The sequence below is a fragment of the Zingiber officinale genome, chromosome 8B, assembly GCF_018446385.1.
Source record: "Zingiber officinale cultivar Zhangliang chromosome 8B, Zo_v1.1, whole genome shotgun sequence".
Classification (NCBI taxonomy): domain Eukaryota; kingdom Viridiplantae; phylum Streptophyta; class Magnoliopsida; order Zingiberales; family Zingiberaceae; genus Zingiber; species Zingiber officinale.
In genome coordinates this window covers 5,491,802-5,515,907 of record NC_056001.1, presented here as the reverse complement: position 1 = coordinate 5,515,907, position 24,106 = coordinate 5,491,802, and the positions used below count along the sequence as shown (strand labels likewise).

Genomic DNA, 24,106 nt, shown 5'->3' with positions numbered 1-24,106 from the left:
TTATATTGTTCCAGTTTGTGACCAAAACTCTAGTACAAATCAAAATTTTTAATCTTGTATTTATAACTAATCAATACTGTAAGTGAGGACCATTGAGTCTACCCTTGCGCTCTAACTGTGGTCGAGTAATAGATTGTATCAACTTTAGTATAGGTATGACTACTGACGGTTGCCCAAGTGTATTGTGTTTAGCACCAGAAACTTGTTGATATGTCCTGTATATATTGGAGGATGAACAAAACAGTGATGACATCTTGTGGTTTCAAGGCATGCTAGTTTCTTGTTTTTGGTAAATGGCATATTTTTCAACCGAACAAGCCTTTTTTTGCAAATTAAAGTTATAAAAGGATAGCCCGGTACATGAAGTTCTTGCCAATGCGTGGGTCCCAGGAAAGAGTCTATTGTACGCTTTACCGAATCCTGACCACCATAGTTATGAAAAGCATGCACCTGGCGTAGCTAGGCGCGTCATTTGCGCTTGGGCAGACCAAGTGTAGTACTTGAATGAAGCATGCGCCTTTTGAGAGATTAAGAGAAGCTTAAGGCTTGATTTTCCTCACCTTATTGAAGTTTTAAAAATAACGGTCCATTAGTAAAAGTTCTTTGTTTGGTTGACTTGGAAAAAAGCCTGCAATGGGATACATTTATGAGGCAATGGATAAGGCTAAGGAAGCTATTGCTAGAGCTGTCGGATGGGCCGACCCGTGGCAAGCTTGTGGGGCGGCCATTTGGTAGGGCGCGGCGTGTCGACTCGTCTTTTTGGCTGGTTGGGAAATCTCCAATCCAACCCAACTCAAGGCGGATTGCGGGTTATGCGGGCCAACCCACGGGCCTATTATAAAATAAAAAATATATAGAAAAAATTTAAAATTTTATGTTGGAGGAATTCTCTACCTCTTAAGCACCATCTGCTTTCTTCCATTCTTTGTTTTGCTTAAAATCATTCCATGTGAGCAACGTGTTTCACAACGTCGGATCGGCTGCAAAAATGAAACAATCACATTAGTTTCTAACGGATTTGAAATTTTTGAAGTGACAGCCGTAGTCAGGACTTAAGTTAACCTTTTTTAAGGAAATCCTATAAAACCTCACATTTCGAGCCAAGGCTTCTTTGTCTAGTGGTTAATATTTCTTTAGTTTGTGAATCAAAGGCTTGGTTGTCAATGAGTGCATTGACGAACCCACAAATAACTTTTCACATTATGTGCTTTAAAGTTGTTGCTATGTGACCAAAAGGTCACGAGTTCGAATCCTGGAAACAACCTATTGCAAAAAGTAGGGTAAGGCTGCGTATAATGGATCCTTCCCCGGGACTTCGCACGGTGGGAGCTTCGTGCACCGGGCTGCCTTTTTTTTTTTTTTTATGTGCTTTAAGGTTAGCATTCTTGTTTTTCATGTTCACTATGTTGATTATGTGATTTGTTCACTATGCTTTTAGGTTGTCAATGAGTGCATTTTTTTTCCTCAACCTGCGGGCCAACCTATGTAGGTCGTGGGCTTAGGCGGGTCAGCTTGCGTGGACCCATCCGACGCGCCTAACCCAAATTGACGACTCTTGCTATTGCTGCCTCATTCCATAGACCATAGCAATGAAGATAAGTACTTAGGTATTTTTGATATAATCGAAAAAAGATGATTGCCACAACTCTATTGACCTTTACACGCAGTTGGTCACTTTTTCAACCTAGAGTTCTTCTATTCGGGTCCTAAAATACAAAATGACATAGAAGTTGTGATGGGTCTATATAAGTGTATATCCATGATGTGCGAAGGTGATGAACTACAAGTTAAAGTCATAGATCGACTACCAAGGTATAAGAGGGTTGAAGGATTTTTTTGGAATGCCCATAGCCATTAGACAAAGAACCAAAAAGTCACCGGGTGATTATTTTTTTTCTTAACATATCATAGGTAATGTTATTTGAAACGACAATTGACCAAAGGACGCATTTAAAGTTATGAAATTCTCAAAATGCGCACCTAACTTTTAGATTTCCAAAGGGCTCATTTGTTTTTTCTCCTCCCGCCATCTATGATGCTGTATTTAAAGAACACACCAAGGTTTAAAATCTCGACCCGTGTCGAGGTTTCGGTCCCGGACCGGAACGATACGGTTTCGGTATCGTATCGTGCCGTGCCGAGACTGTTTCGGTATTTTTTTAATTTATATATAGTAATTATTAGATAAATATGTTTATTGTGTATAATTTAAAAATAAGTTGTATATTAATTTTATATAAGTTCTCAATTATTGAACAACTTAATATGGTTAGAAAAAATAATTAAATATAGTTTTCTTTAAAAAAAGTTGATCTATGAATAATTTGAATTAAAATTGATACATCATAATATGTTACCTTATTAATACCAAAAGGAGTGGCGTGAATCAGATGGAAGCATTGGTTCTTGCGACATTCTGCTTAGGCCAACTCTATAGTTCTCTAATGCCCATATTAAATAAGCATCTCATGACATGCAATATTGATATTGATTTCTCCACATGTTCATCAGCGTGTCTCGATTCATCACTGGATGTTGGATTTGAACTGACACCACTGAAATCGGAACGGGTACAGGTACAGACACAGGACAAGGATAAGCATACGTCCCCGAGCTCTGGTATGATGAATCACCATATGATGCATCAGAGTTATAATAAAAAGGTTGCGAGTGTGATGAACTTCGACTAGAATCAATCTCAGCTAAACTCTCCCGCATATCTTGATAATTATGAGCTTTCTTTTGTTTCTCACCCTTATATCGACGTTGATATTGAATAGCACTACTTCTAGCTCCATGATCAGAATCTTGAGTTGCATGTGTGTAATCTATCTCACATGTCCATGGCTTCGGTGCTAGAGTAGGGGAAACATAATTTTTACCACTAGATGCATCACTACTATCATCACTTCCATGAGTACTTGCACTGCTATCAACATCACTATCCTCATTTCGAACTTCTCGCCGGACTACAGCGTCAGAAGGTGATGATGTTTCATCACTGTTATCATGTTCTTGCTCATCAATTGCATCCAGTGGATTTTCTCTAATTCTAAATTGACCCTTCCCGTAAAAGCAGAAGGTTTACCTTTTTCTTTCTTTTTAGTAAAAATTGCACGAGCTTTGCCTTTACCTTTATCTATGGACTTTGGTTGGGTCTGGGATGTTTGAGAACGCCTAGACCGAGCAGAAAATCGAAATCCTTGATCAAAAGCTTCATCATCTTCTTCCTCGCAAATATCTCCTCTAGCTTGTATTTTTTCAATTTGTTGAGTAAGAAATTGAGATGGTCGTGGTGGGTCTCCTGCTTCATCAAGTAATGGATTCTCAGCCTCAACAGCGCTCCACCAGTCCATAATTGGATCATTCTCAGTTTGGACAAATCCAATATCAAATGGGTCTACATTACCAGACTCTTGTTCTTCATTCTCTTCTGTTATTGCTCTTAGTTGAAGATGCATATTATAATGGATGTAGACCATCTTCTTCAAGCAACGATAAGAAAGACGATTTCGTACTTTTGTATGAATGAGGGAGAAAGTTGACCAATTTTTTTCACAACCGCTTGAAGACGTTGTTTGTGAGAGAATTCATACTGCAATCTTTTTCAAATTTGGAGCTGATCCTCCATATTGTAACCACCACTCAGCTGTAAGATAAATAAGAACAAAATTAAAATAGTGCTTATATTTGTTGACAATAATTAGTAATAATATTTACTACTTACCTGCATCCATTTTATATTTGCATGACACTGCAATAGGATCGCTAAAAGAATCATATGCTTCTCGAAATAATCGACTTTCATTAATAGTTTCAGCAATTGATTCTCTATTTATATGAAGTCTTGATATTACATGTCTGAGAACCTCTAATAAATCATCATTTGTGCCAAGATTATAACGGTATTGATATGCCGGATTAAGATAATAACCTACGATAATTAAACATATATAATTATTAATAATAATATTAAAGATCCTTTATCATTAAAAAATATGTACTGGCCAAATGAATATATTTTCCCATTTGATTGTCCTGTAGTGATTATATTAATGTAATGTTGATACTTGGTTGGTGATTGTAGACGCCCCTTAATTTCTTCTTTTGCTTCATGAATTAGGCGGTAAACGTTGCTCATTTGTGGCTTCTTATCCATATCAACTTTACGTAGAACAACGTACAATGGTTCTACTGCTATAAGAATCTCTGCGATATAGTCCCAAAATCTGACAGATATAATAATTTTTTGCACCTCCTTACCTTCGGCCGTGTTAGAATATCGAGAGGCCTCCCAATCCTCAGAAGAGAACATGGCCTTCAATCCAACTTTTTTCTGATTCAACGACTTTAACAGGAGAAAGTGAGTGGCAAACCTAGTCGCTCCTGGTCGCAGAATCTCCCCATCAATAAATTTCCTCATTAATCCATGAACCCAATGATGGTTATAGACGAATTTTGTTAAAGATTAACCTTTTTTCACTACCTTCTTCACTATATCAAGCTTACCGATATCTGCCATCATCAAATCGATACAGTGTGCTGCGCATGGTGTCCAAAATAATGTTTGATACCTTTGCTCCAATAACTCTCCAGCCCTTTTAAAGTTGACACCATTATCTGTAATCACCTATACTATATGTTCTGCACCTATCTCGTGAACTACACTATCCATCAAACGAAATATGTAGGGTGCATCATGATAGTCTGTAGTTGCATCAATAGATTTATGAAATATCACCTTTCTATTGCAGTATAGTAGAAAGTTGATGATGCTCATCCGTGTAGGTCTTGTCCAGCCATCACATATCAACGTAACCCCATATAAGCTCCATTGCTTCTTGCATGATAGGACCCAAGTCTTGATCTCCTCCACTTGTTCATCTAAATATGGACTGGCAATTTCATATGCAGTCGGAGGTTGAATACCAGGACCAGAGATTTTTGGATGTTGGACACCATGCTACGGTAATATGTGTTGTTTGCTGCATTAGGGGGATTATGATTAAAATGGAAAAATTTAGCAATACTTTTACCGATTGATTTCTTCTTCTCTTTTGAATATGCATCATCAATCCTAGTCTGTTTGCTAGCTTGGTCTGGGAATGCTAGTGGATCAATATCAGCAATATCGACTGCACGTCTTCGTCCCATAAAAGGAAAAAAACGACCAATACCACATTGTGTTGAAGGAATACGAACACTTGCACTCCTTCCTAATGTTGATGCAGTAGTTGAGCCACTTCCACTGGCACCAGAGCCACTTCTATGTTGCATATTTTGCTCATAGTCATATTGAGTTCGAGAGGCATTGAGAGCTGCTAAAAAGTCTTCGTCATTTGGAACTTCACCACGACCTTCCATTTCATCATAGATTGGTTCTTTAGAGCTTCGACTATCAACAAGTTCACGTTCTCGTTGTTGTTTATACTTTAATGTCTTTTTGCCATCAAGTTCCTCTTTCATTGCACGACTAACTTCTTGAGAAACTTTTGGACAATTAGAAACATTCGGATATCCACCAACAAGATGTTGTTTTAGGCGTGTGATCCCGCCGCCGCGTCCAATCATATCACAATGGAAACATTGCCAATGGAATCGATTTTCTAATCAACGTGCGTGTCTCCAAGCTGGATCATGAGATTGTTGTTTGGGTGTCATTGCCTATGCATTATAAAAAAAATTAAGAATAATACACATTTCCATGTAATGATCATCATTTTATAACGTTAAGAATATATTTATCATTGTAAATTTTCAAATTAAATATATAAATTATAAAGAGCCACTTTTTAAAATTTGAAACAATCTCCTAAAAATATTAATTCACCTTTCTAAATTTAGAATGATCAAAATTGCATAAAATTATAAGTGTTTTATTAGAAATCATAAACATGACAGCATACCTTTATCAAGATTTTTAAAATAAAAGACTTGTAATATTTCTAAATATATTACAAAAGTACAAAAGTTAATATTGATGGATCCAAATTTTAAATTAATTCTAAGATAAAAAACATTGTCTATAATAAATATATAAATTAACATAAAGATGTTACTTTATATATAATAATTATACAAATTAATTAATTATTATTTTAAAAATATAAAATATCAAAATATAAATTTAATTCATTAGTTTTTTTTAGAATTTTTATTTTTTTAGAATATTAGAATATAAATGATAAATCTGAATTTTTATTATTTTTTTAAAAAAATTAAATTAAATTTTAAATAAAAAATATTATAATATATATCTGAATTTTTATAATTATTTTAAAATTTTAAACAGATTTATTATAATTTTTTAAAAATTTTTAAATACAATTTAAAACATTAAAAATTAATTTTTCAGAATATTAATTAAAATTTTGATTTTTAAATATATTTTTTATATATTTTATTTTTATTGAGAAAATTTAATTAGGATTTATAAAAACTTGTTTGGAATATCACGCCTACCTTAGGAATTGTTATAAATCTAAATTATAATTTATTTTCTTAAACGCACGCATCGCGATCACGCCGCGGGGAGCGATCACGCCGCTGTCGAGCGGTGGATCGCAGGGGTCCGGCGACTCCTTCTGCGCCGCCGGACCCCGCCTCGCCTCGCCTCGCCTCACCTCGCCGTCGCTCGCCTCGCCTCGCCTTGCCTCGCCGCCACCGCCTCGCCTCGTCGCCGCTCACCTCGCCTCGCCTCGCCTCGCCTCGCCTCGCTTCGCTGCTGCTAATCGATCTCTCGCTGGTACGTTTTATAGGGTTTTTGCACCCGACAGAAGGAATCGAATCGATTCCTTCTGTCGCGCGATCGATTACAGAAGGATTCGATTCCTTCTGTCGCGCGATTTATGATTGATCGCGAGTGTCGCTTGTGCTGGCGCGCATCAACGCGCGTATCACATGCCGAAAGCACAGCTCCACGCCCGCGCGTATCACGCGCCGAAATCACTGAGTGTCGGGTGCCGGTTTCGGCCGGGCGACGAAACGGTAAAAATCGTCTGTGGCGCCCGGCACGAAACGACACCTTAATCCCTAGAACACACTACTATGGGGGTTGAAATTAACACCACTATGATGCTGATTTTTTGGAAATCAACACCATTTTGAAAATCAGCACCACAATGGTACTATTTTTGAGAACTAAGAGAAGATCTTCTACAAGTTAACTTATTGATGAAGGCAAGAAAAAAATCGGCTTGCGAAAACTGATGAAGATTCAACTTGATACAAATTTGAAACATCTGGTGATGATGATAATGATATAATTGAGGAAGATGATGAAGATTTTGATGATTTAGATATTTGAATTTTGTTTTTTCTTTAATTAAAGTTTGATTTTGATTATAAAGATAAACTATTTCAATATTTGAATGTTAGTGAATTTTATATTTCCATTATTATTTAATATTTTATAGACTATAGTTTTGTTAGTGAAATATTTTGGCAGAAATTTTCTATATATGTTTGAATTGTAAAAATTTATATCCAGAGCACCTTATTTTGGTAAGGTATATGTCTCACCTTGCACTTAGCACCTCAGGTCCTACAACACCTATGTACTTTTGGACACCTTACGTCTTAAATAACTATGTTGACCACTAGATCATATGACAACAATTTTACCGTTGCACGCTCCCTTTCAAATTAAAGTTATATTGAAATAAATTAATTTGCTATTAACCAAGGTTTTCTATCTAACATGCCTGAGAAAAGCTTTCAGTCAAACAGATGAAGTCTAAGTGGTTTCTAATAATCCTCATATATAGATTGTTGCTAAGCCAAATGGGGGAGCTATAGAGATAGTTTAATGGATTCATTCTAGAGATTCGTTCTTATAATCCTAGCATTTGTTCCTTCCGAGGACCTTGAATCCATTAAACTATTTTGTTAATGCTAAGTTGTTCTTCGGAAGGAACGCGTTGCAAGGTCCGGCTGTAACGTTTTAGCAAGGACCGCTATATCTCTAGAACTCGGGTGTAATGCTAAATATGCAAGAGTTCGTGTTGTAGGGTCTGGTTGTAACATATTGGCAAGGACTGCTATATTTCTATGAGAACTTAAGTGTAGTGTTAAATAAATAAGATTTCTCAAACCATACGTTGGATAAGAACAAATATGATAGGAAAACTAATAGTCTAAGATTTGGAATATAGGAACCCTTACTGGTAAATCAATGAAGGTAGTAGATATGATGATTAGGAGAAAAATTAGTATTTTGTGTGTACAAGAGGCAAAATGGGTAGTCTAGAAGGCAAAGATGATAGAGAACTCGAATTTTATGTTATGGTGTATAGGAAAGAGTAAAGCAAAAAATAAAATAGGTATTGTTGTAGATAGTTCATTAAAGGATGAAGTTGTAGAAGTAGCTAGAAAAGAGGATATAATTTTAGTCCTTAAGATAATAGTGACGACAGAAACTATGAATATAATTAGTGTATATGCACTGTAAGTAGGATTAGATGAAGCTACCAAATCAATATTTTTGGATGACTTAGATTAAACATTTAAAACATTCTGTCAAATGAAATGATTTTAATAGGAGATGATTTAAATACGCATGTCGAAGTGAAAAATGAGGAATATGAGAGGGTATACGGGGGTTATGGGTTTGGAACAAGAAATGAAGAAGGGAAAACTATATTAGATTTTACGATAACATATAACTTTATATTAACTAATACATTTTTTAAGAAACTTTCTCATTGTTAGGAAGAAGGATAGAAAGATTTATAAAGATTGTAAGGTTATCCCTGGAGAAAACTTAACTACTCAACATAGGTTAGTAGTATTGGATATACGTCTCAAACATAATATTAATAGAAAAAAATATATACGACTCCTTGAATTAAGTGGTGGAAGTTAAAAGATGGGAAGCAAAATATATTTAAGGAGAAGGTAGGAGTATAAGTATTAGGTGAAATATACGGTGACTCTAATACGACATTAGATAAAATGGTATCAAAGTTGAAAATAATAGCTAAGAGTATACTCAGGTATCAAAGTTGAAAATAGTAGCTAAGAGTGTACTCAGTGAGTTAAAGGGACATGTATCACTAAGTAAGGAATCTTGGTGGTGGAATGAGAAAGTATAAGAGAAAGTGAAGGAGAAACGAATAGCTTTTAAGGAATTATATATGATCCGGCAGATAGAACAGGTGGCCCTCGTTTGGAGGGGTCGACGCCATGTGGAAGTCAAAAGGCCAGGTGGACAGGTCGGCTGACCGGAGAAGGAGAGGCTGACCTCCCGGCCGGTCGGATAGGAGTCGAGATCCGGCGCTCAATGGAACAGTAAAGAATGGCCGAGCGGAAGTCAGGCTTGGTCGAAGATATAAGGTAGCATAGTGCTAACAGTCCTTACGTAGCACCCGCCCGGAAGTCTCCCCAGCCGCCGTAGAGGATGAGGGCCGTCCGGACGACGCTCTTTCCGGTACGGACGGACTTCCGGCGGTGGTGGGTAAGAAGGCAGAACATCTTCGGACGGTAAGTCCTATGGAAGCCGTACTCAAGTCCGACAACGAGGTGTTCTTTGTCCCATGAAGACGTGATTGGACTGTAGCGGTATGGCGTTTCTGATAGACACATACCGAGGTATGGGCTGCGGATACGTACGCGCCTCGGTGGACGTGTAGGAGCTCTTTCACCGCTCTATATAAAGAGCCGCATACTTCGCCGGAGGTACGCGTTCAACACCTCTGGAGCCACTTTCTTCATTGTTTGCTTGCCTGACTTGAGCGTCGGAGGGTCGCCGCCGGGAACCCCTTCCCGACCCGACTTCTGTGCAGGTTCGCCGGAGGTTCGCGCAACCAGTCGAAGATCCACGTCAGCAGCCGGGAGCGCCACGTGCCCAGCGTCCGTTGATTCAACATTCGGACAGGATCAATATATTTGTAAGAATTAAGAAAACTTTAAAAAATATACAATATCTAAGAAAAATGCTAAGAAAATAGTGAATGAAGCAAACAATAAAACTTTTGAACGATTATATCAAAAAATTAGATACAAATTGAGAAAGAGACATTTATAAAATAGCTAAAGTGAGAGAAAGGAAGAGAAGAGATCTTATCCAAATAAAATGTATTAAAGATGGATGTAATAGGGTACTAGTAAACGATTAAAAAATAAAAGAGCGGTAGAAAAGGTATCTTCATTAACTTTTTAATGAAGATTTAGATGACCAACTTAACTTAGGTAATTTAAGTAGGTCAACTGAGTATAAAAATTTAAATTTTTATCTTAGAATTCAAACTTCAGAAGTAGAACAAACTTTAAATGAGATGCACAATGGAAAAGTCGTTGAACCAGATGATATTCCGATAGAGGTATGGAAGTGTCTAGGGAAATAAGGTATTGAATGATTTACAAAATTATTTAACATGATATTAAAAACAAAAAAATGCCTGATCAATGGAGTGTAAGTACTCTAGTTTCCTTATATAAGAATAAGGGAGACACACAAAATTATGCAACTACAGGGGTGTTAAACTAATGAGTCATACCATGAAACTTGGGAAAAAGTAATAGAAATAAAATTAAGGATATCACGACGACCAAAAATCAATTTGGGTTCATGCTTGGAAGGTCGCCAATAGAAGTTATACATCTTCTTAGACAACTAATCAAAAAATATCGGAAGCAGGACCAAGATCTACATATGATATTTATTAACTTAGAAAAAATTTATGATAGAGTTCAAGAGAAATTATATGGAGAATTCTAGAAAAGAGAGGTGTTAGCATAACATATATTGAACTAATTAAGTATATATATAAGAATGTAACGATCAGTATAAAAACTTCAGGCGGTTTAACTGTAGCATTTCCAATAAAGATAGGGTTACATCAAGGATTAGTTCTAATTCCCTATTTTTTTACATTAATTATGGACAAACTTACTGCACACATTCAAGACATAGTACCGTGGTGCATGTTGTTTCATATGATATTGTTTTGGTAGATGAAACACGTGAAGGAGTAAATGCTATTAGAATCTTTGGGAAACACTAGAAGCGAAAGGTTTTAGGTTTAGTAGAATAAAGATAAAATATATGAAATTTAAGTTTAGCAATATTAGCTATAATGAGACAATTGTTAAGATATAAGAGGACGAGTTGTCCGGAATCGAGAGGTTTAAATATTTATGATCATTTTTACAAAATAATGGAGGGATTGAGAGAGATGTCTTACAAAGAATACAAATATGATGGTTGAAATGGAAGAAAGTGTCAGGTGTGACCATAAAACACTTAAAGGAAAGTTCTACAAAATCGTAGTTAGACCTGCTATGTCATATGGAGCTGAATGTTAAGCTATGACTAGAGCATATGACCAGAAGATGAGAGTTGTAGAGATGAGAATATTAAGGTAGATGTGTGGACATACGAGGATGGATAGAATAAGAAATGAGAGCATTAGAGAGAAAGAGACGGAATGCATCTATTGAGGGAAAATTTTGAGAGACATGTTTAAGATGATATGTGGTTAGGCGATGTAAAACTATGACAAACACACATATTAAATGAGGAAGAGGAATACCATAAAAGAGTTGGTTAGCAATAATAAAATAAGATAAACAATTTATTTAAGTATATATGATGATATAGTAGGAGATATAATTCAATGGCGTAAAAGGATTCATATAGCCGACCCCACCTAGTGGGATAAGGGTTGGTTGTTGTTATTGTTGAAAATAAAATCACTTTCTATTTTATTATTGTGACAATAACCCTAAGAAACTACTTCTGGCATGTATTTTGTGTCATCTGGTTTTCCTTATCACATGGTCTAGCATTCTACAGGTGAAATGGATTTGTGATGCTTGGTTTACATTCAGTTCACCATAAAAACTGATTGCTTTTTCAGTGACATTTTTCTTCTGATCCTTTTTTTTCTGCTATAGGTGAGGTATCCTGTTCTCTTAACTCCTGGTGAGAAAGAAATGGCAAGAGATGTGTGTCTTGCTTTTTGCCAATTGGTAATTTCTCATTTATACCTAAAAACTAATGCCTCTACACTTTCTAGTTTTCTTTAACAAAAATATTATTTAATTTTTTTGTCATTATTCTTATTGTTCATATCAATTTTCTACTTGTTAAATTTCATTAAAAAATAATTGGCAGGTCTATGCCCTTGCTACTCACTAGTGAATAGCTTTTCTGCTTCTTTAACTAGGGTGATTAACTCTTTTCATGTAACCATTGAGAAGGCATGCTCATCAGACAATGCTTTAGTATGTAGCTATAGTTTCCTTTTTGCAAGCTAGTTTGAATATAGAATGTGGCTATCTATTGTAAAATTTTAAACATCTCCAAGATATTATTTTAGAGCTATTAAGCCCACAAGACCAACTTTGAGACATCATCATCAAGCAATATTTGTCTCCACTATTTGGGATTAGTTACATGAATGGTAACCCTCCATTAAGCTCTTATCCATATACATGGATGTATCACTAGTATTCTAATCAATTAAGTCATTTTTAAAAAAAAAGTCAAATTATTTTAATTTTTCTTTGGTCTCATTCTTCACTTACACTTTACACTTTTCACTTAATTGATTCAATTCTTTTAATTATAATACAGGCAAAAATTGGGTTGGACAAGGTCCGCAAACTTTCCTTTTCGTCCAACAAGAAAACCCATGAGATGACAATAGAAGGACACATAGCAGGGGTGGGCTAGGCTCTAGGTTTAAGTGGTTCATGATGTGGGTGAGAAGGATAGAGTACAAATGGGTTTACTGACAAATGGGAAGGTGAAGAGCCTTTGTTAGCAGTGCTGAGCATTAATGATAGCTTCTGCGTTGCTTGCTGAGCATGAATGATAGCTTCTGTGTTGCTTCCTGCTTGATGAAGAGGATAGGGCATTTGAAAAGAAGATAAGACGACGTTGAAAGAGGCGACGAGATGAGATAGGCGGGGTTGGGTAAGCTCTGATATCATGTTAAGAAATATGTATCTTATTGTTAGGTCAATGGATTACCTAATTTAGAGGCTAGGGAATTAGACCAATCAGTGGCACAGATAAGTTATTTATTTCTATTTTATCTAACAAAAACAATGGTTACAATACCACAGGAGCATGCTTCTTCTCATGAATAGCTAAATATGCTTCAATATCTCATTCGATAGAATCTTCTTGCTGATTGTAGGTGCTACTTTTATTTTTGCTGACATATTCCTTGACCAATATTCACATGTTCCTGCACTTGTAGCACACTGCACCTCTTTACTAAAAGTTTGTATTGTCTTTTCTCTTACCCCACCTAAGCACCAGCTCCCCTTGTGTTGTTGCTTTTTATGTGTGCCTTTATATCTTCAACTCAGCATGTTTCTGAGCTTGCCTTTTCCATTTGTTACTGAAAAGTATTTATTCCTCATTCTTTATTCCATTTACTTGTAGAGCGTCTTGGTTTTCTAGAGATTCTCCAACTTCACGAGAGAGAGTTGGTTAGGCCATCCACTTACAGTAGCAACAAGCACTACGCTTAATCTTTTAGCAGTGGATGCTGATTTTTCTCAGCAATGACACACTAATTTTGTACTCTGAATCTAGTTTGGAGATTTTACAACGACCATACCTTCATAAAGTGTTAGTTGATTTACATCTCATCTTAAAAGACTGCCATTAACTGAGAAGCTGAAGTTAGGCATCGCTTTTTGGTGTTCCTTGGGCTGAGATCTCCTATGTGCTTAATGAACTGGACAAAAGCACTTTCTGAATCTACGTTTTCTGAAGTGGGTGCAGTAATCTCACTACCAACAAGAACCTCTCACAAAATTTGCCCTAGAGAATAGGACTTGAGTCAGATCTTCTACCTGTTACAGTGATATGATTGAGCTTCTAAATTCCTACGAATGCTCTTGCAATATAAGCTATAGTGACTAAGAGTTTCTTCTGGTACTGACCATGTACGGGCAAAATTTTCTCCTTGAAGTGGCTCGATAGGCAATCTCAACTGATTTGGTTCTCTTGTTGGACGAGAACCATACACTTATGAGGTGGAAGAATTTATTAAGTTCACCTATGCTATAACTCAATTTGATGACTCATTTACATGGTTGCTTCTTTACAGCCAAAGAAAATTTTTGAAATGGTTCTACAAAGTTCTAAGTTGGAGATTTTTGGGAAACTCGAGAGCATTTCAGAAACTCCTAAAATGAAGTTATTGAAAACTCTAGAAGCAGATGTCCCTGACTTGCGCCAACCTTAACATTAATAACTAACAATCAAAAACTTCAAAATACTATTGAAGATTGAGTGATTCATTGAAAGATGATGAAAAATTTTAAAATAATAACACTCATTGAAGATACTTGTCCTCCTAAATAAATGGAATTTAGCCTTCCAAAATATCCATTATTAGCAATTCAAAAGAAAATACATGATTGCAATCTGAATCTATTTACGTTGTTTCCTGTTTTGCATGCTTATTAACATAACATACTCATTTTGAGAACTGAGTGGTTGCTTTATTGTGTTTTCACCACTAATCGCTGGGAAGTTCCAGCAGGTTTGTGGCTTTGATCTATTAAGGTGTGAAGGAAGGTCATATGTTTGTGATGTCAACGGCTGGAGTTTTGTGAAGAATTCGTACAAGTAATTGTCTTCTTTCTCATCTGTATTTTGTTATGAGTTATTTTTTTTTTATGGAATATGGATGTTGTTCAAAAGTTTTGCAAATCATAATTTTGTCTCACAAATAATCACTTTTATTGCATAGGTATTATGATGATGCTGCATGTGTTTTAAGGAAATTGTTCCTCGATGCCAAAGCTCCCCATTTATCATCAACTATTCCTCCTAGCCTTCCTTGGAAAGTTAAAGAAGTTGTCCAGTCTGAGGGGTTAACACGTCAAGGAAGTGGACTAATTGGAACATTTGGCCAGTCAGAAGAGCTTCGATGTGTTATAGCAGTTATTCGTCAGTAAGGGCTATTTGACTGATTTAGAGTTTTTCTAATATCCCGATTTAGAATTTTCCTGAAGATATATATTGTTATTTCTAGTGGCGATCGAACTCCAAAGCAGAAGGTTAAACTAAAAGTAACAGAAGAAAAATTACTAAATTTAATGTTGAAGTACAATGGTGGGAGAGCAAGAGCTGAGGTGTCTCATGATTTGAGGAGTTCAAATTTTAAGCAGTATTTACTATTTAGTTTATTTACCTTATCTGATATTCATTTTCCACACCCATTTTCTAGACAAAACTCAAAAGTGCTGTTCAGCTCCAAGATCTGTTGGATGCGACCCGACTCCTTGTTCCACGTAAAAGGTGGGTAATAGCAGGTTTGCCTGACTAGAGATCATTCTATTGTTTGCAAGTAATAGTATTGATGCCCCAAATCCTGGATTGTTACAGCTAGTGGCAGACCAGAATTTTCATCAAGGGATAACACCATAATTACAACAAAAAATTTCAACATCATATATAGTTAATCTGCATTAGTGATTAAAATCTTGCGTTGAACCGCTTGTACCAAGCGAAACATTTTGTTTCATCTGGAGACCGACACCAGCACTCCTGAGGTTTCGAGGTCCACGACTGGCCTCAGAGGCGTCGCGCGAGCCCAGCGGTCCTGGCAGACTTGTCACGCGAGCCCCGCGACAACGGCAGACTCGTCGCGCGAGCTTTGTGGCTATGGCCGAGGTGGATTCATCGCGCGAGCCCCGCGGCCAGGGCAGACTTGTCACGCGAGCCCTGCGGCTGGGGCAAACTTGTCACGCGAGTCCCGCGGTCGCGGCAGACTTGTCGCATGACCGACGCAACAATAAAGATTAAATAAACCTAGTTTAATAATTTCAATAGCTCCTAACTATATTAGGAATATTTTAAGTAGGCTTAACTAAATCCTAATCAAATTATCCTATTAATTATATATATATATTTAAAAAATATTTTATTTTTGTATTTTAAATATTTAGATTATGTTTTACTCTTAATTAATATATTTTATATTTAAAAATATCGAAATCATTTTAACACGGCACGATACCGAAATCGTATGATTTCGGTCCAGATTGACACCTAGTCGAGATTTTAAACCTTGATCTGCATAGCAAATATTGTTAAGAATTAAAACAATTAGAATTATGTTTATCACCATAATCAACTCATGCACCGAAAAGGAGATCCGTGATGCATTTCACTCATGTTGAAGATCGAACAAACACAGCCCATGTTGATGTTGTTAAGAGAATTTTTTTTTGCTAAGGTTGTGATTTTCGGAAAGTGTATTTGTGAAAGAAGGATGTGGTCCTCATTCCTCACAGTCCTTTTTAATTTCTTTTTGCCTTTTTTAAAATCGAAATTGACAATAATGCACGATAGGGCTTGGTGAATCTGGATTCAATCACTGGAATCTATTATTTTTTTTTGATATTTTAAAAGAAAACCTTAAGTTATCATAATTTTCAAGGCCTATTGTATTTTACACAACGGTCTTTACAATAAGATTTCCATTTAGGTCTGCCCATGGCTGCAGCCACATGCTGAATACTCTATAAGACTTTCATGGAATATAGACAAACTAATAACTGGTTACTTCTACACTGCTCTGGTTTGGGTGATCATACAATCTTTTTTGATATAGTAGGTCTGGTCGTGAAAGTGATAGTGAAACTGAAGACATCGAGCATGCTGAAAAACTTCGTCAGGTGAAAGCAGTACTTGAAGAGGTACTCTTATCCATTGCCTATGTTATGGCTTCCATTAAGATTCATGTTTTCTGATGCACAAAAATTTGATGGTCATTGGGAAGTAGGTGTCTTGTCTCATATCAGTAGCCCTGTTTTTATGATGGTCAAAGGTATGGTTTTGTGTACACTTATATTATATTATCACTTGATGAAATGAGAGGGCAGTATTACATTTTGTTCTTAAAAAAAATTGTTGCTCAAGGAGGTCTGACGCTATTTCTTCTCGTCTATCATAACCATGAGTCTCTTTGGATTTATTTTTCTAGGTGTACTCGAACTATTTGTTTTAGTTTACTTTCTAGGAGGAAATTTATGTTTCAATATAGTGGGCGTGCTCTTTTGCTTCTTAAAAGAATATACCTCTACAAATTCTTTGAGGCTTTATCTTTTTATTTCCAAAATACTTGAACTTGCTGCTGCTTCCGAAATCTGGTAGCTGTCTTTTGGGTTTGTCCTTTAAGGATTCTTGTGTTTTACCTAGAAAATGAGGAGGATGGCTTGAGATAAAGCTCTAGCAACCTAGGAGATAGGATTGGGTGAGGCAATGCTTCTTTCTTGTGGGAAGCTTGCTAGTTGGATGAAATGTGGTCACTGTTTCTCTTTATAGTTTGCGTCTCTCCTCAGTGTATAAGTAGAGAATTCTCATCATTTAAGACCTTAAACTTGATTTTGCTTGGACCTTTTTCTGTTTCTACTGCCAACCTTAAGCAATAAGTTTTAGTATGAACTATTGATTGATTAAATCAGTTGAATAATGAGATTTTGTTGGTTCACCTTGTACCTTTTACTAAAGTGAAGAAATGCTGACATGTTTGGACCCTGCTAACAACACTTCTACTTGTGGTCAAGTTTAGAAATTTCATTTATCTTTTGTCGTGCATACTCTAAAAATATTATATTAAGGGACACATAAATGATTTGGATCTTTCCCTCCATTTTCAAAAATGGAAATGTCATCGTGAAGCCAAAAGAATGGTGGTTACATTAATACATTGTCTTTGACAGAATGTTGAATAATTGAAATCTTTACAGATGATGTTAGCCTATGAGCGTGCAGTGTTTTCATGTTTCTTATTAGTTTGGTTATTGACAGCTCATTAATCTCATAATCATTTGGAATAAATTCATTTTATTCAAAGAAAGTGATCAACCTACTACCACAAGAAACTTGATCTTATATAATGGATGAATAAACCAGCCTATGGATTCAGAAGTTTAAATCTTGAAAACTGTGTAGTTGTATTTACTGACTGTACTTCAAAAAAGATTAGGGCAGTCCTTCTGATTCCTACCAAGACTTTGACTCATTAAAATGATAGCTGTTACAGTTATGAAATAGTTATTTTAATAGCATTCATCTTGTCAACTGATTTCTATGAAATAAAGGTTTTTTTTCTTTCATATGATAATATGATATACTGTTGATTCTCCCTCATGCTGCTGTACTGACTTTTCTTGACATGTAAACATATGCTTTCATTTTTGTATAATACATTCCAGAAAGGGATCAATTAACACTCAAAATTAATCAGTTTCTTTTTTAAAAATTACTGTCATGGCATCAGGGTGGCCATTTTTCAGGAATCTACCGGAAGGTGCAACTGAAACCATCAAAATGGGTCAAACTACCAAAACCCAACGCCGATTGTGAAGATGAGCGTCCTGTTGAAGCTCTCATGGTTCTGAAGTACGGTGGTGTTCTTACTCATGCTGGAAGAAAACAGGTATATACTGCAATGTCTTTTTCCAATCTGTCCCTACTATTCATGTCTTTTTCTAGTTCGGATACAATGAGTTGAATAAGTTTTGCTGACTGTAGTTAATGTCTCTCTTAGTTGTGTTGGTTAATGGGAAGTGGTTCAATCTTTCATCTTCTTAACTATGTCCTTATAAACACATTTCTTGAGAAATGATCATTGTTTACTTTGGGTGGTTATCCATGACTTGCTGGCTTGGTATATTTTGTTGTGACTATGCTTATTTTCTTTTCCAGGCAGAAGAGCTGGGAAGGTTCTTTCGGAACAATATGTATCCAGGTTATAATCCAGCAGCTTATGTTGTTGTTTGATTAGATCCATAACCTCCTGGTGATTTACAATTGCAAAGTTATTCTAGTTAATACAAACCTGAGTTACAGCTTCTGAAATAACGTTTAACATAAATGATGTTATTACTAATTGTGTTTCTTCAGTAAAATAACTAAAATGATATGTTGCTGAAAGTTGAATTGGCATGCCCAAACCACTACCAGCATCGTACATTTTAAAAGTTGAAACATATAAATTGTAGTACTACTATTTCTTTAGCTAAGTTGTTCTAGCCCTTGAAATATGCCACGGGAAATTTATATATATTTTATGATCCTTCACAAATCTTCATAAGTCGAATTGGAAAAGCTCTGGCTCATTGGTTCAGTAGGCGAATTAGTGAGTCAATTGGCCGAATTGCATATGGAACCAGAAACTGACTCCGACAAGCTAATTAGTTGGAATCATTTGCATAACTATTGCAACAATTCCAAATATATCTAAATTTTAGAACCTAAAAATAAATTATTATTAAAAAACTAATGATGAAGTAGTTGTTGAAGGTGTAGATGTAGTTTCTATCTAAGGGGGTGTTTGGTTAAATGATGGGAATGACTATGGGTATGAGTTTGATAGTAGGGTGGAATAGAAATAGGAATGGAAATGAAACCCATCAAGTTATATGAGTTTGGTTGATTCCCATAAATCTAGTAATCATTCCCAAAATGTCATTCCCAAACCCACAATCCAAACACTATCTTTTACTATCATTCCATTCCCTCATTCCCAAACCCATCAACCAAACACCCCCTAAATATAGGAATATGAGTCTATGAATGAAAAAGAAAAAGAGAGAGACAAGGATGAAACTATGAAAGGATTTCACTGTAGCGTATAGGGATGTAGGTGGTGGTCGTTGGGTACTTGGAGCAGTTGGAGTTAGGTGACAACAAGTCCCTTTGGCTGATTGTCAGAGGTAGAGGTTGGCCAAATTCTAGAATTAGTAGAGGAACAGTTGAGTGGCACTGTGTGAATTGGTTTAGGGTTTTGTTAGATTTTTTTTAATGCTATGGGTTATTGGATTTCTATATTAAAATTTTTACCATCTAATATTAGAATATAAAATGGTAATTTGAATTTTTTTTGGAAGAATGACAAAACCGATCTATTTTTTCATAGCACTATGATATATATAGTTGAAAGAGAGGGATGAAATATTATTATTGTTAAGTAAAAGAACATAACTACACTTTGATACCAATCTTTGGCAAACACCATAATAGTCGATGTGAGACTCAATCATTAATTCTAAGTTCTAACACCCACATATATATTAATATGGGAAAAAAATCAAAAGGAAGTCTCATTTTTTCTGAATCATCAAAGGGGCGCCCCTTTATTATTTTAATCAAAAGGGCGCCCCATTCCAAATGATAAGGTTTCCCCCAATATTTCTACCACAAGCATTAAATATGGTGTTTTGACACGTTCAACAACATTCTTGTTGTAGCAGACAGTTTCGTAGTTGCTACAACACATACCTAACCTAATTAAAAACATTTACATTGTAGTAGCTACGATTTCATAGTTGCTACAACACGGATTCAACTTTGTTCACATACACATTCATATTGTAGCAACTATGAAATTGTAGTTGCTACAACTATTGTAGCAGCTATAGTTTTGTAGCTACTACAATATAAATTTGACATGCTCACCTATCATTCACGTTGTAGCAGCTATAGTTTCGTAGTTGCTACAATGCGTCTGTTGATGATTTAATGCATGTGGTGGAAGTTTGAGGGCAGTCGTGCCATTTTACCAGGGGAGACTGGTGGGGTGGAGCACCCTTTTGATAAAAAATAAAAAAGGGGTGCCCTTTTGATGATTCCAATAAAAAGGGATCTCTTTTTATTTTTGCCTAATTAATATTAACTCCTCCCTCGTGTTGGAGTACAGACACTTGAGAACATTCTAGATGTTGTGGTGAGTGGTGAGAACATACTAGTTCGGCCCAAACTTCTCTGGCAACTCTTTTTAAAAACCAAATCTCCTATTTCAAACCAGTGATTAAGACCATACTTCTATAAATCCAATGCTGATAAAAGAATATGGAATAATATAGAATACAATGAAGATACTATTTAATAGGTTTGATGGCAAGGATACTTTTGACCGATGTTGATGATTTATAAAAAAAATAATTAAGTTGGTTTGATCTTCAGAAGATTTGATAGATGCTTGCTCAACATTCTTTGATTTGAAAGTATCATTGGATACTGAAATTTGCAAAGATGAAGTGCCAAAATTAAGCTATAAAAGATTGCAAAGAAAAATAAAATTAGAGTTCTAGTATTTATTTTGGTCCTGAGTTAGTATTGAGAAGGAGACTAGACAAGTTCAATATTTACATTGAGAGATGAGAAAGAGACGACAGATAGGAGACTTTGTAACTAAGCAAGTTCTGATATTTACTTGTGCGAGAAGAACTTAAGTTTTACATACCAAAGAAATTAGGATTCTAACATCTACTTTCAAAGGGGTGTTAGCGGAGAGAAATGTTGGAGAATACTCATTTTTCAGTTATTTTACTTCAGACAGGAAGAACATATTAGGAGAGATATATAATGGTGAAAAAATCTGCCACCTCCCCTTTTTATTTAGGAATCTGTATTCTTTTTTTTTTTTTTTCAAATCTATTTTTATTAGTATCTTCTCCTTTGAAAAAGCTGATGTGACCTGCCTTTTTTACTACTTTAGCCATTATTTTGACCTTGGAAGATATATATATATATATAACTTATGCTTTACTTGGATCAGGTTCTTTGAGTAGTCCTGGGATTGGCTGGGTAATGGTGGGCTTAGTAACCCTCCATTAGGTTGTCTTGGGAGTTTGCTTTGGTAGCTGATAACTTGGTGATAGGATAATATAGGAAATCTAGACTTGGGTCTTTCTCGATTTGCGTTTGGATGGCTTGGACTACTTATCAAGGCCATAGCGTGCCATCCTATGTTCCTTTTTGGCCAGTAATGATCAAGGTGGCTAATTAGTCTATCAGTGGAGTCGCTAGTTGTAAAAGTTTTGTTGCAAACTGCAGAAGTGCTCGATGATTTTTTAGCCAATTTCACAGATTCCAGTCATAAGGGTGGAAACTATTTGAAACTTGGTTGTCATCATTTGTGATTAAGTGTAATGAGAATCTGCGGATTTCTGCAAGCAACAAAATATAAAATGAGTTAGGAGATATGTACAGCATTGAAGCATTTTTTTTCCCAATGAATTAAACTATTGTGTGAAATTATTTTCTGATATATTTGAATGCAAACATTGTAGCTACTGTTTTCGACTGCATTGTCTATGATTTCATTATGAGCTAGGATTTTCAGAGATCTGATGATTGAACACTAATTTTCTGTAATGTTTAGGTGAAGGAACAGGCCTACTCCGTCTTCATAGTACTTATCGACATGATCTAAAGATTTATAGCTCAGATGAGGGCCGTGTTCAGGTATTCTTTGGTTGATTAAATAAATTTCTGTTCTTTCAGTAGTAGCTTGGGCTAATGGTAAGTGAGATCCGAGGACTCTCTATTAATGTACGGGGAAGTTAGATCGACAGGATTTTCTGCTAATGAACGGGGGTTCAAATTCATATGACAACATTATTGGTAGAGATTTAACTTTGTTGTTCCTACTCCAAATGGAGTATAGTTTCACATCCAATGTGGTGTGCGGAAAACTCATGGTTAAGATAAAAAAATCTATTCTGCTACCATTGATCTTTCTTGATAATTCTTAATTTTTGTAAAAGTAGTTATTTTCATGAACCAATTTCTTCGCAGATGTCAGCAGCAGCATTTGCAAAAGGCCTTCTTGATCTAGAGGGACAGTTAACACCGATTCTGGTTGATTATAGCACTGTGTTTAGCCTGTTAAAAATATGTTGCATTGGATGACATATGAAAGTCTTTGTTGCCCTAGGTTTCACTTGTTAGTAAAGACTCTTCAATGTTGGATGGACTAGAAGATGCCAGCAGTGAGATGGAAGAAGCTAAGGTTGGTTATGCCCTACATATGATAATTTTGTATTTGTAAGACTATAATCCACGTCTATCTCAATTGAAATGAGAATTATAAATAAACTTATGGATTTGAGGGTTTCTTGGCTGATACTAGGATTTCCTCAGCATGAAAGTTTCTTCCTTTTGACTATCGATTATCATCCTTGTTTAATTGATGAATGACGGAACCTTTTCAATTATACTGACATATACTCCTTATTTGTTGTCAGCATGGATCAGTTGAACTTACATTTCTTTCTTAACGCTTAAGTATGGAATTCTTTTCCTCCAACTCCCAGATTCTGTATTAGCTCGAGATTCTGGAAACTTCGTTATATGCTCCTTCAACTAACTTTGATATGAGAAAAACATCATTTTAGAAGTTATGTTGCGTTTGATGCTCTGATCATTTTAAGTTGAATACCAATGGAACTTTTGATGTCAAACAAATTCAGTACCTGAGGCCAAGACACATAGATGTGTTGAAGGAGTTAGGTACTAGTTGAAGGAGTTAGATGTTTAGATGTGTTGGTTTTGTAACTAAGTGAAGGAGTTAGAAATCTAGGATTTCATCAATAGCCTAAGTTTCATAAACCTTACTTTTCAAGGTCAAGGTTAGCTTTATTAAATTCATCAGTGTAAGAAGATTTCCAAATTATCTAAATATAAAGAATCCTTGAAATAATTTAATTTTCACATGAAAAATTCTTCTGAATTCTCAATGTTGGTTCAGTGAATTATCAGATTAAAATATATCCTTGTCATATATGAATATGATATACCTGAGTCGAGACATTTTTTATCGGAGCTAATCCTTGCATTATTTTTATTTTTTTTATAAGAGATAATTATGATTCTCTTGTAAGGATTAAATGTTTGATAAAACAAGTCTATTGAACTAGCTTCTCTCCTCTCATTATCTGTCAAGTGTCATACACCAAACTTGCCCATGATCAGATGCATAAAACTGCCGTTGTCATCTATGATTATTGATCTTGGAACTTCACTTTTTTTTTGTTCCCTAATCATGCATTGATTATTGATGCTGGACTTTGCACTAGAATCAACTTTTTTTATAAAAAAGAACTCACCTAAACAACATCAATTATATTTTATTAGCATATCTACAATTCTTATATTTCATCTTTCATCTCTATTCACGTGCCTAAACACTAATATTGACTTTCCTTTTCCAAGAACTTAGCTAGACAAGTTCAACTATATATAATTAGCACATCCACTAATTTTATATTTGTATCTTCACTCTGCACTCACATGCCTAAATCAAGGATTAAAATACCGTGCCGAACTGGTTGAAACGGATGA

At 35.6% G+C, this 24,106-nt stretch overlaps 1 protein-coding gene across 5 annotated transcripts in view; it reads left to right on the top strand.

The window, feature by feature from the left end:
- LOC122016044 (inositol hexakisphosphate and diphosphoinositol-pentakisphosphate kinase VIP2-like) overlaps nt 1-24,106 on the top strand; it is a 66,463-nt gene that overhangs the window by 29,338 nt on the left and 13,019 nt on the right. For 4 of the 5 annotated variants that reach the window (XM_042573192.1, XM_042573189.1, XM_042573191.1 and 1 more), the window contains 11 exons: nt 11,896-11,970; nt 14,508-14,593; nt 14,718-14,921; nt 15,003-15,102; nt 15,198-15,268; nt 16,587-16,671; nt 18,258-18,416; nt 18,686-18,728; nt 22,146-22,228; nt 22,562-22,624; nt 22,701-22,775. In XM_042573192.1, the coding sequence (XP_042429126.1) occupies nt 11,896-11,970; nt 14,508-14,593; nt 14,718-14,921; nt 15,003-15,102; nt 15,198-15,268; nt 16,587-16,671; nt 18,258-18,416; nt 18,686-18,728; nt 22,146-22,228; nt 22,562-22,624; nt 22,701-22,775 (1,044 nt within the window). The remainder of the gene's footprint in view (nt 1-11,895; nt 11,971-14,507; nt 14,594-14,717; nt 14,922-15,002; nt 15,103-15,197; nt 15,269-16,586; nt 16,672-18,257; nt 18,417-18,685; nt 18,729-22,145; nt 22,229-22,561; nt 22,625-22,700; nt 22,776-24,106) is intronic. The other variant, XM_042573190.1, reaches the window with a different exon arrangement.